The sequence below is a fragment of the Leuciscus leuciscus genome (assembly GCF_965113295.1).
Source record: "Leuciscus leuciscus genome assembly, chromosome: 6".
NCBI classification, from domain to species: domain Eukaryota; kingdom Metazoa; phylum Chordata; class Actinopteri; order Cypriniformes; family Leuciscidae; genus Leuciscus; species Leuciscus leuciscus.
In genome coordinates, this window is record NC_138730.1 from 6,688,180 (window position 1) to 6,701,544 (window position 13,365).

Sequence of the window (13,365 nt, forward strand, 5' to 3'; positions counted from 1 at the left end):
CGGACATTTTGGCCGATCTCGAAATCCCGGGGCAGACTCGTCACGGAGACTCACTATAAAACGCCGTCTTTTAAGTTACGGGTCAACTAGTAGCCTAGTCTAGTTGTTTAACTGCGCTCTCTTACCGGTAGGCGTGGCTTGGGAGTGGCCTCGGCTTTTCTCAGTCTAGAAGGCTCCAAATTCAAAAATAATTTCACATTTCTACTACATAAATGACCCATTTTAAATACACATTCATTTTTCCAGAGGTGAAGTATCCCTTTAAAGGTGACTACAACTATGTGATTTAATCAATATTATTTTTTAAAACCCGTTTGCAACATAAATTGTGGATATATATTAGGATATTTCCTTTAGGCTATAAAAATTTTACCGGGCCTGTTATCTTGAATTTATTCATTAATATCATGTTAAACTTCATTACTGACAAGTTTGTTTTACATTGTTTGACAAGGGACCCGATGAAGAGAGTTTGTTTTCTCGTTTTCTCTATTTGTACTGTAGAATGTCATGTCATATTCATGTTTGATCCTTTAATTAATAGTTATTGTATTGTTATTGAATCGTTCAGATGGTCAGCTGTACTACAGAATATACAAAGGTACCGTGATTGAAGGTTGTCTATGGTGCAGAGGATGCAAATACATGTTTATAAAGTTTCATGCTAGCAGCATTGGACAGAAAAAACTAAACAAAGATGCCATATCCTAGGGTGACCATACGTCCTGTTTAACCAGGACATATCTGGCCAGGATTTCGAGATCACCCAAAATGCCCGGGATTCGGCTTTTGCTTTCTACAGTCACCATTCATTATGTTTACATTTTTACATTATTTGACACTGACACGTACGTGCCAGCTTTGCAGGTCATGCATTCTGCTTCACACGGATCCCGATCGAGACGAAAACACAGGAATTTTCTTAGCAATGCTAGAACGCACATCAACCGATCACTTGTTTAGCGTTCATGTAAACACTACATTTAGATTCACCAATCGGAATTAATTCAGTCCTACTGAATCAAAAGGTGTGCATGTAAACAAAAAGAATGGCGACGAGAAAGCAAAAGCCGTATCCCGGATATTTTGGGCGATCTCGAAATCCCGGCCGGACATGTCCTGGAATATGGTCACCCTACCATATCCAAAAGATTTTACTGGCCAGGGATGTCCGTGGATCTTGACAAATGGGTAATGAAGCTGAAAGTTGAACGTTGAAAGTTTTAAACAAAAGTCCATACATTTTATAAAATCTTTCTTCTATCTTGATGTTAACTGATAACTTATTTTTAAATAGGTGGCTGAATGTGTGGCATGTCAGGCCGCCAAAGAATCCATTAAAGAAGAGGTCAAAATTACACCTATACAGTAGGGTGGTCCTTATCAAGTCCAATTTTTTTTGCAAAATGTTAGTGTCTTAACCTCTTAAACTGTTCCTTTTAACTTCAAAATTAGAAATATGCAAAAATGTTGACAAAAAAATATATTTAGAGGTAGCTCAATCATGTGGAAGATTGCCTATGTTAAGCTGTGCGGCGTTATTGTGATATGCAAGTAATATTAAAAGTTGCTGCAAATGAACTACATTTTATTGAAATTAGAGCAACACTGACATGACAACAATGACAACAATCTCAAAAAAAGCACTAAGTTTTCAACAATCCCTCATTTTTGATGCTCAGCAGCCAGTGTTGACTTTTTGCAGTCTGGATAGATCCGTCGGTGATCTTCCACCACATGAAGGAGAAACTGCAATTGTTCTTCAGAGTGTGTGAGATAGCCATTGTATTCTTGAATCAGAGCCACTCCTCTCTCGGCGTGATCATTGACTACTTTCATTGCATGTATGGTTGCCTGTGCCTCCTGATAAACTGCTTGATTCGGCCAAAGTTCCAGGTCAATTTCAAGGAACGTAATGTGATTTTTTAAACCAAAAAATTTGCTCTAAACCTAAACAATAACCAAGGTGATCATCAATAGAAATATGTATTGATTCCACCAGGAAAGGTAAATCTGCTAAACCGGGTCATGGATCAATTTGGATTTAGTTTCTACAATAAGTAAACTGAGATATGTATCTAAAATATATATTTAGGAATATATAGTGCATCAGATGCTTTTATGGAGATTTATTTGGAATTTTACTAGCCAAATACAATACCAATTCAAATGATCTGTTTTTACGAAAATCATCAAAATCTCAGAAAGTTTAAAGCTATTGAGCTACCTGTAATTATTATGTTACTGCCATAAAAATTAGCATGCTGTATTTTCTTATATAAAGGAACAATTTGAAGGGTTAAGAGCATGACAATTGGAGACTTTAAAGGGGGGGTGAAACACTCAGTTTCAATCATAGAGTAGTATTGCATCCTTCATATCTCCAAAAAGTCGTTAGTTTTATTATATTTATAAAAGAAAGATAGGCTGTACCAAGTCTTTCCGGAAAAAACCGAGCGGCTGGATCCGTGCCGTGTGGGTGGAGCTAAAGAATCACGAGCGCGAATCACACACACACCATACATCGCATGCTCCATAGATACATTAACTATACGTGATCATGTTGTTTACTTGCTGTGCTTACGCGCCAATAGCTAACAACACACAGACATTTGAAGCAGTTTTACTCACCGCCTGCGGTTCCAACGCACGACCGTGAACCTTTATCGTTGGGACTGCTCCATCCTTAAGCATTGGACGATCTGCAAATCCGGCGTCGAACTGGGCCTTGTTTATAAAACAATCATCGTCGAAATGCAGGGAACAACCAAGAAAACTTGCACAACTCCGTTGATGACTTCCCTAAAGCCGAGCTCAGCGATTTGATGGGCGTACTGCTTTCGCTCTCTTGCTCTGGTCTACGGGTGCGCGCGCGCCCTTCCGGGAGAAGTGCCCTTAGGACCCGTATAAGGAAATTCCGCCCCATCTGACGTCACACACGCCCATACTCGAAAAAAAACTTTCTGAAACTTGCGACAAACCGGAAGGAGTATTTTTGGCACAGAAATACTCCATCAAACGTACAACTTAATTTTTGAAACTTTGTCCATGTTTAGCATGGGAATCCAACTCTTTAACAGTGTAAAAAACTCAGTATGCATGAAATAGCATTTCACCCCCCCTTTAAAAATAAGGACCACCCTCCTATACAGGTAATCAATCTATCTATCTACTCTTTCTTTCTTTCTTTCTTTCTTTCTTTCCCAGACACCTAGCCTGACTACGTCAGACTTCGTACTTCCGCTCAATTTCATTTCGCTTCTGTACTCAGTCTGAGACCGAGTCATAGCTTTCCGTTTTCCTCCGGCCTGAAAACAGCCGGCCAATCAACGAACAGAGGGCGGGCTGAGAGCCGTGATGTATACGCTGATTGTAACGTGGATGTGTAGATTTACTTCACATAATCTGCAAAAGTCATTCACAGCCATGTTCACTCCGGTATTTCGCTCTATGGTTTTGTTTTCGCATCATACATGTGTTTACAGTGGAAGTTAGATGCGGCTGAGCATGCGCATAACACACGCCATAACCAAACGTTATGTGATTGGCTTACGGGTAACCAATGATTTTAAGCTTCAGACTAGCGCCCCCAGGCGGTAAAGAAAACTTTTTTCTATTACGGAACTCCAGACTCTCTCTACGAAGCAAAGCGAAGTAGCAGAGTCTGGTATTACCAGGCTACCAGACACCCACACCATGTTAGAATATTTACATAATTTAATGAATATTTTTATCTAATTATCCGTTATCACATTTCTTGCAAGGTCACACAACCTTTTCAACTTTTGGGGATGGATCTGATTGGGAAACTCGCTCTCACAGACAGTGGCCATCAATATATTTGCGTTACTTGACCAAATGGCCACAGGCTTATCCACTTAGAAGTAAGTCTGCAGAGGAGGTCACAAACTGTATTATTAAGCTTTGTTTTATCAGTTTGAGGCACCAAAACACATACTCACAGACCAAGTTTGTTGGGTAAATGAAAGCTCAAGTGCTCAAATGTAGTTCTGAAAAATATTTACCTAAATTGACTATATAATAAAAAAAAAATTTTTTTGTTGTTTTATTATCAGATCAACCAAAATGTGTCCAAAATTCTTGGTATCAAAAGGAGTTTGTGCTCACCTTATCATGCCCAGATTAACGGTCTAGTTGAAAGGATGAATCGTACCATACAGAGGTACAAAATTTATACTGTACATCGATTTTTATACAAAGATCCTTAAATTATTATACATTTTTTTCATCAGCCTATAAAAAAAAATAAAAAAAAATTCATTTGGTTATTTTACAACTATAATGGCATTTGTAAGAATAGTTATAAACCAAATATGGTATTCAGAGATATTTATAGAGACAATATCTTCTGCTAAAACTATTTAATGTAAATTTAATGGTTAAGGGCTCTCAGCAAATTGGTCTCCAAAAAACCAAAGCAGTGGGACAAAGACCTTGATGCTATTATGTTTGGACTAAGGACCAAAAAAACAGATGCTGACAAAGTTATCTCCATTTTATATGATGTTTGGTCGTGAGGCACGGTACCCTTCTGAGGTCCCTGAAGATTATCAAGTGGGTGTTCATTGTCTTCTGTGTTTTGTTCCGTTTTTATGGGCATATATTGCATTCAGTATGAATTTGAGATAATCAGGTATTTTAAACTAGAAGCAAACGTTCCTTTTTTTTCAGATTGACAGCTCGGTTGAAGCCGCCATTGGAATAAAAAAAAAATGGCTGAGGGTGTCCTGAAACTTGATGAAGTTCTTCAAACTGCCCTTACCCACACTGCTCATGTCCAAAAAATAATGGAAAGAACAGAAAGCAAAGAAAGTGAAATTCTCTGTGGGCAACAAGGTATGGAGGTGTAATGTTCGGAGCCAGCAGAGAAAAGGCGGAAAATGGGTCCACATTTTTTAGGTCCATACACAATTAAAAACATTAAAGGCAAGAATGCTGATCTGATTTGGCCAAAATCATCAATATTGACCACTTGAGATTGTATACTGAGGAGATGGCACGCATTCCACACAAGATTGTGTCCGAAAGATCAACAGCACCAACTGCATCACAAAAAACCTGTCCAGCTGCTGCATCACCTGTCATTGTAGCTGCATATTTACCATCATCACCTACCATCTCCAAAGTAGCTGCATCACCTGTGTCCGCATCTGGATCTGTGTCATCATCATCTACCACCCCAGCAACAGCAGTACAGCACCAACTCATCAGCAGTAAGTCAGCATCAGAACAAAGTAAAGGTATAAATCAATGAAAGTTAAAGTGGTGGTTGATTATGATTTCACTTTTCTAACTTTAGTTAGTGTGTAATATTGCTGTTTGATCATAAACAACATCTGCAAAGTTACAACGCTCAAAGTTCAAAGCTAAGGGAGATATTTGCTTTTAAAGCAATTGCTTTTTAAGGACTACAACAAACGGCTGGTTGGGACTACACGACATTCCTCCCGGGTTAGTGACATCACCAACCCTAGAATTTACGTAAACCCCACCCGAACACGATTTATAGATTATCAAGACAGAATATGCTAATCAATGACTAGAAGATAACTACACATAAGCTACATAAATTCATCAACTAACCATTCAGAAACGTCCTGTTGCATTCTACAAGTTGTCACTTCTTCTTAAAGGGTTAGTTCACCCAAAAAATGAAAATGCTGTCAGTAATTACTCACCCTCATGTTGTTCCAACCCCGCAAGACCTTTTTTCATCTTCGCAACACAAATTAAGATATTTTTGATTAAATCTGAGAGCTATCTCACTCCTCCATAGGCTTCTAAGGGACTGAAACTTGCTGGCCCAGAAAAGTTATTAAAGAGATCGTTAATATAGTCCAAGTGACTCCAGTGGCTCAATCTTAAGTTTATAAAGCGACGAGAATATTTTTTGTAAATTGCAAAAAAATTGCAAAAGTCGTATTGACATGGCCCTGGATGAGCAGCGCAGGCTCCAGATATGCACGCACAATTCAAAGGTAAAGGAAAACAGGGAGATATTAAAAAGCCTCATAGATGTTACATGCTACCTTTCCAAACAAGAGCTGGCTTTTCGGGGAAACGATGAGAGCAGTACCTCTGTCAATCAAGGAAATTACGTTGAACTGTTACATGTGTTGGCAGAAAAAGATGACAAGTTAGCTGCACACTTAAGCTCCTCAAATGAGTTTACCGGCACATCAAATCGGATTCAGAATGACTTAATTGAAGCCACTGCTGAGATTATCAGAGGCGATATAAAAAATGACATTCAAGCAGCATCCTTTGTTGCAGTGGAAGTGGATGAGACCACGGACATTACAAATAAGGCTCAAATATCAGTAGTAATGAGATATGTCAACAGTGCAAGTGAAGTAAAAGAAGCTTTTTTGGGCTTTGATGACGTGAGTAGTGACAGAAGTGCACAGGGAATATCAGAGTATGTATTAGATGTATTAGAAAAGTATAACTGTGCTGAAAAGTTGATCGCACAAACCTATGATGGAGCTGCAGTGATGGCCTCAGAGCTTAACGGAGTACAGGCAAAAATCAAAGAGAGAGTACCTGAAGCTTTATTTACGCATTGCTATGCGCATAAATTGAATCTCGTGCTTTCACAATCAGCTAAATTCATTCCGGAGTGTAAAGTTTTTTTCAAGACTGTTGAAGGGCTAGCATCATTTTTCAGCAAGTCTACCAAGCGCACACATTTACTGGATGAAATTGTGAAATGTCGCATCCCTAAAGGCTGGTTCACACGGGACGATTTTAAAATTGTCGGCCGATTTTCCAAACCTGAGAGACCCCACACACGGCGATAAAAAATCACGGGTCTAACAGTTTTGGTCGTACAGTGTGTGGTGCGCAGCCACACGGAAAAATCAACACATCACACACAAACCGATTTGACTCCCGAGCATTCCCAGATCAGACGGGAAATCACGCAAAATACCTCGAGATCAAACGTGACTTCAGAGTAAACAATCATGGCAGACGAAGAGAATGCAGTGGCCATAGTTTGTGCTTTGTTTTTGACCGGAAAAAAACATTAAAAAAACAAGAAAAGGCGATGGTCAAAAAAGTGGAGACAACGCGAGCATGGACTATACTTGCTACATCATGATATGGAGGTGAGTTGTTGTTTTTTCTCATAGAAATGTCGTCACGTACTACACAGATTAATTACCGTTGAAATAAACGTTCATATATTCGTTTCCATGTACTCTGGTGGACTGCAGTTGTGGATGTAGTTATGTCCATCGACTTTATTTGTATTGCTATATTTTACAGATTTCTGACAGAGAAGGGGTCAAGGAGCTACTTCGTATGAATGTGGAGGAGCTTGAGTTTGTCCTCAATAAAGTAGCTCCGTTGATCACAAAGCAGGATACAAACATGAGGCTGTCCATTTCTGCGAAGGAGAGACTGGTGTTAACACTAAGATTTTTGGCAACAGGTTTGTTTGCAACAGCCTGTTTCGTTTATTGGGTTTAAATCGGCTGAATGCCACTAATGTTGTTTCTTTATCTTGTAGGAGAGTCCTTTACATCCTTAAACTTCCAGTTTAGAGTTGGAAAGTCAACCATCTCCCAGATTGTCACTGAAACATGTGAAGCCCTGTACCAAGCACTTGCTAAGGATTATCTCAAGGTAATGTCTAAAGTACATTACATTACTAATGAAATGTTTGTTGTTGTTTTTTTAAATACACACACACAAATGAAATTAAACACATAATGCATGTGGTCTTTTTTTTATCAAACAAGTATTTAGATAAAAACAGTTATAAAACATTTGAAAATATATATATATTTTAAATAGTCTAAAGTATTTAACAAATATTTGATATCACTTCAAATATTACAGTGGTCCTCACTGAAAGTTGAATTATTTAAAGGGATACTCCACTTTAAAATGAAAATTCTGTCATCATATACTCACCCTCATGTTGTTTCAATCCTGTATGAATTTCTTTCTTCTGCTGAACAGAAAGGAAGATATTTAGAAGAATATCAGTAACCAGACAGTTTCTGGTCTCATTGACTTCCAAGAAAAGCTGAAGAGCTACTTTGTTTCATCTGCAGGCAAGGTTTCCTGGCAGGACAACTACATTTAGGCTCAGACATGTCATATTCAGTTATTCTTTTTCCCTTTTTTTGCATTGACAAATGTATAGTTCTGTAAATACAGCATTTTTTACTTGTTTCTTCAGTATAAGTTACAAATTGTAAGTGTCTGGAAATGGAACATGAATAAGAAATTGACACTGAACTGCCTTAATGGTTGTATCAGCGATTTCAGGCCCAAACATAAATTATCACATTCATCTAATCTTTCCTAACGATCCGCTAGCTGCCCGCCCCATAAGCATGCTGTTAAAAAACTGCGTCTCTGTAGGCAGCTTAGGCTCTGAGATCTGCACACAAAAACAGTTGCTTTCACCAGCCACTCAAAACCAAAACAAATAGTGTTCCAACCAATCACTGACAGGGGTGGGTGTTGTGAGGTTTTGTGCTTGTGCACAGCTGCACACGAAAACCTCACAACACCCACCCCTGTCAGTGATTGGTTGGAACACTATTTGTTTTGGTTTTGAGTGGTTGGTGAAAGCAACTGTTTTTGTGTGCAGATCTCAGAGCCTAGGCTGCCTACAGAGACGCGTTTTTTTTTGACTGCATGCTTATGGGGCGGGCAGCTAGCGGATCGTTAGGAAAGATGAGATGAATGTGATCATTTATTGTTTGGGCCTGAAATCGCTGATACAACCATTTAACTTTGCAATATTTCTAGGTTTACAAAATTGTATATTCATAACTTTGTTTGTATTCAATATTAATATAGTGCCACCTGAAATTCCCTGAGCAACAAATTAAACTGCCTGCATAACCAAATGGTTTAGCATCATCATATTTTAATTAAATAATTTTGTTACTTTTTCTACTTGTAGTATTACTTTGAAATTACAGAATTCAATCTTTAAGTTAATTCACAACAATTGGGTAGAGGTCAAAATTGAAAACAAAAAACAAACAGTCTGCTTGGAAAAATAAATAACTGTTTATTATTCACTTCAGGATCTAAGCAATCCAATAAAACATTTGTTCATGTCACTTACGGTGAAATGGTTAAGCATTTGAAACAATAGCGGTGTGTATGACTCCCACAACTGTGGTAAAATACAACTTAAGGCCTTGATATAACAAAAAGGCCGAAATATAAATAAAGCAAATACATCAATAAAGGAGGTACACACTTATAACTGAAGATGCATTTGAAAACACACCAATGCATTGTTTTTCTGATTAACCACAAAAAAACAGAGGTAATTGTAGTAAACCTTGAGAACCGTGACTGACAATCTACCCTTAAATCTGTATTATTCACTCATCGTCTTCTAGCATTCTCCTGTAGCTATGCGTCTCATTATTTTGAAGCTGGTACTGATTCGGCAGCAGTTGTGTACCTATGGGTAGAGGCATGTGGTGAGGTGGTTCTTGTGGAGTTTTATATGTGTGTAGAAAGGTTGGTTGTGTGTTGGGCATATGTACAGAAGGTGGTACAGGGTAAATACTAGGTGGCAGCTGGTATGAGTTAGATGCCTGTGCATCATTCTCCTGAGCCTCATATAAATCATTCATTATTTTTCTCTTTAGTCTTGTCTTTACCACAGTGTTTTTAATTGACCTCAACTCCTCAGCTACTTGTGCCCCAAAGTTGCTGTCACTATCAGCTGTAGGTTTGCTTCTACCAGCCTTAAAAGCAGTTGACATCTGCTGTAAAATTTTCAATTTTTCCATTTCAATGGCATCAGCAGATTGGCTTTTCTTTAGTCTCTTTGCAGTAGGTGTACAAGGTACAGGAGGGGAAAGGTCGTCATCATTCTGGAGAATAGATGGTTCCTCAGCAGATGTTTCGTCAGACATCAGAGAGACATCGTCATCATCTGGATCATTCAAGGGGTCCCTCTCTGCAGCCAGGCCATCTTTAATTGATTGAGGCAGCTATATAAAAATATATGAATGGATTAGGTGTGTAACGTTTCACAAAATTCACAGTTCAGTTCGATACACTTGTGTCACGGTACGGTTCGATACGTTTTTGATACAGCAAAAATGCCAGAGAAATTGCCTTGATTTAATTTTTTTATTATAATTTTTTATTATTAAAACCAACATCATAAAGTATGAGCAAAACTTTGAGCAATTCTAGAGCTATAATTGACTCAGCATATAAAACAAAACAGCTCCTTGGAAAAAATGAAATTTAATATTGTAGTAGGCCTAGTTATAAACAAAGGTTTATTTTATTTCAGATTTACATTTGAGGGTAGCAATTGTATTCATGTCAAAATAAAACCGACGTAATGTTACTTGAAGGCATTATATCCTACTATTCCTACCAAACTTGGTTGCAGTTTGTGTTACTACAGCAAATCCATGGTGAATGTTGCAGATCTGTGGCCACTGGATAGTTCATTCATTGCACAATGTTTCTTCCTGGTTTCCACGCGCTGTTTGATCCGTTAATAACGGAGAAATGTGAATGTTTCTCACTAGATCTCGCAAGTGATGTTATTACTTCTGTGGCGAATTCAAATGATTTCTTTACTGGATCTCTTATTAGCGCTGTGTAGTAACAGTGTCGCATGATCATGATCGGCTCGCGCTGCACTGGTCCAAACTGATAAACGGTCCTTCAACCACACAATAACGAGCAGTTTCGTTCCGCTTGCATTACGTTTGACATTTGATGTTGGGCAATGTTGTGGTCGCGCCGGCGTCTCTGTATGAGCGCGCTTGCCACACGCGACCCGCCTACATTTGAAATAACGAAATTTTGGTCGGCAGGAAAAATGGTCCAACGAACCGTTCGGTTTGAAAATGCATACTGTACACCGAACGGTTCAATACGAATAGCCTACATGTATCGTTACACCCCTAATTTTCAGACATAAAACTTAAATATTGATGAACAGTCAACAATTAGGTACATACGCTGCTTTCAGTGGCACGTTGGGTGACATGCTTCCTCAGAAACATCAGTGTCTTCATAAGCCAGCGTTGTTTGCTTGTTAGTGGCTTTTCAAAAGTCCCACTTGGTTTAGTTTTCAGAAGCTTGCTGAACTGGGTTCTTAAAGTTGTGGCCCGCGTCTTCACTTCTTCCACTGACATGAACAAACACAAGGAATTTATATGAATGAATGTTATGGTCATGCTAGCGATGGGTAGTGTAGATAAACATTACCTGGTATCTCAAGTGCAGCAGCAATTTCTGCCCATTTCCTCTCCTTGTCATTTCGGTTATGATATTCTTTACACGAAACGTTGTACAAACACTCACGGTGTTGCCACATGTCGACGAGTTGGTCCTCCATCTCCGACGTCCACCGAACTTTCTGGTGCGCCATGCCACCGGCTGTTTTGATTTTGTTTCCCGGCGCTTCCTCGCCGCCTCGTCACCTCGCTTTCTGATTGGCTACACTCCACAGTGCACAGGCTGCGTGCTCAGGGGACACCACACACGAGAAGAAATCGGGCCAAAAAAATCCAACATGTTGGCTATCCCCGATTTGAGATCGGAGCGGTCCCGACGTCCTTCCGAGCAGACGAGAGCAGTCTTAACACACCACACACGGCAGGAATATTTGATCAGATTATTTTACGATAATCGGAGCATCCTTAAGATTGTCGGAAGGGGTGAATCGGGGCTAAAATCGGCCTAATTATCCTGCCGTGTGAACTAGGCTTAAAGCATCATCTGTCAGGTGGAATTCAAATTCTAGGTTGGTACAAACTATCCTCCAACACCTACCAGATTTTTGCCAAATGTTCCAGAAGATGAGGGATAACTCAGATGATTGGGATGGAGAGACCCTCGCTATGGCCTCAGGATTTAATCTCTGGCTCTCAAAAGCATCCACCTGTTTTCTCCTTATGTTATACTGTGGCATATTCAATTTGACTGATGCGCTTTTTCGTCTGCTTCAAAACAAGGCAATGGATATTAGCATATGCTCTGTGCGCATCAGAGACACTTTGCGTGCTTTGAACGATCAGCGAGAGCAGTTTGACAGTTTTTATGATCGCTTTGAAGAGAAAAGTAACGATCTAAAACTGATCAATAAGGAGACGCGCCACCAGACGTCTGTCAGAGATGAGAGGAGAAGATTATTCTATAGTGTTCATGACAACATCACTGTACAAATGAAAAGCAGATTTGACCATCTGGAGGAGCTGAATTTCCTTGGCTTAGTTGACTGCAAAAAATTCACGGAGATGTGGGGTAAATTTGTTGATCAAAAATTAGAGAGCCTGTCCACATATGCAAAATTCTTTGATCTGATTAGATTAAAGTCTGATTTGGTGGGCCTATACTGTTCACAAACCGTCCAAGGAAAAACTCCTGTGCAGCTGCTTACTTTTTTGACCGAGCACGATCTGCAGGAGACTGTTCCTGAGGCCACAAAACTTTTGAAGCTGGTTAAAGCGCATAAAAACCTATAGCCGTAACAGAATGGAGCAGAACAGACTTTCCTCATTGGCTCTTATTTCCATTGAAAAGGAGAGACTCATGAAATTGAGAAATACACCCAACAAAGAGGACTTTTACAACAAAGTAATTGACATCTTTGTCCAGAGGGATAGACGCATGGACTTCGTCTACAAATAAAAGTAAGCACCCCCTTTAAAACGTAAACTATTCATTTATTTATTATTTTTAAAACCTTTATATTGGCTTGTGTGTGTTGTCTGATGGTGGGCTATAGGCCTGCTGTGCGCTGACACAAAAATGTTCTCTTCCATACCCTGGTGCGCCGTCACGTCACCTCTGCCATATTTGTACTTTATGTCTAAGGGTTAAAATGCTGTTTTGTAGTTCTCTTTTTTTAATCCTGGTGTGCCGTCGCCAGACGCTCATTGCGTGTCGGTGTGTGCGCCTAGCGCAGTTTGTAGGAGCGAATAAGCTGTTTTTGTACTTTAAAGCTGTACTGCTGAAGCAATGTTTTCTGACTGTAGCCTATTCAAATCCTGGTGCGCCGTCACCAGACCAATAGTGTGTGTGTGCCGTGGCTGTCTGTGCGCGTTTGCGCATTTTGAAGGAGTGACTAGGCTGCCGCGCCGCCTCCTTCTCTTACTGTGTCCCGCACAAAACATTTGTTTGTTGTATAAGTCATAAGATAGATGTGTCCATTAATTTGATTATTATATTTCATTGTGCATTAGCCTCACATATGACTGACTTTGCTGTATGCAGGCAGCGATCTGATGATGCCTGATATGAACTGGGTTGCTAAATTAACTGAATGAATATATGAACATATATGCCACATTGATAGGTCACAGCCTACCCATGACAAGATTTCAC

General features: G+C 39.4%; 1 protein-coding gene and 2 long non-coding RNA genes across 3 annotated transcripts in view; 1 reads left to right on the top strand and 2 right to left on the bottom strand.

Annotated features, from left to right (window-relative positions):
* LOC309502094 overlaps positions 1-3,129 on the bottom strand; it is a 31,627-nt gene extending 28,498 nt beyond the window's left edge. Inside the window, exon 1 of the long non-coding RNA XR_014207148.1 lies at positions 2,632-3,129. This is a non-coding gene — a long non-coding RNA (uncharacterized lncRNA). The remainder of the gene's footprint in view (positions 1-2,631) is intronic.
* A 3,615-nt stretch (positions 3,130-6,744) lies between these two features.
* On the top strand, positions 6,745-7,650 carry LOC309500922. The gene is made up of 2 exons (XR_014206733.1): positions 6,745-7,456; positions 7,535-7,650. It is a non-coding gene; the product is annotated as an uncharacterized lncRNA (long non-coding RNA).
* Positions 7,651-9,038: 1,388 nt separating this feature from the next.
* Positions 9,039-11,407, bottom strand: LOC309500921 (uncharacterized protein; the record flags this gene model as incomplete). The annotated part of the gene is made up of 3 exons (XM_082172740.1): positions 9,039-10,001; positions 10,995-11,164; positions 11,245-11,407. The coding sequence occupies 3 exons, from the start codon at positions 11,405-11,407 to the stop codon at positions 9,381-9,383; spliced, it is 954 nt and encodes a 317-aa protein (XP_082028866.1). The 3' UTR covers positions 9,039-9,380.
* Between the last annotated feature and the right edge of the window lie 1,958 nt (positions 11,408-13,365).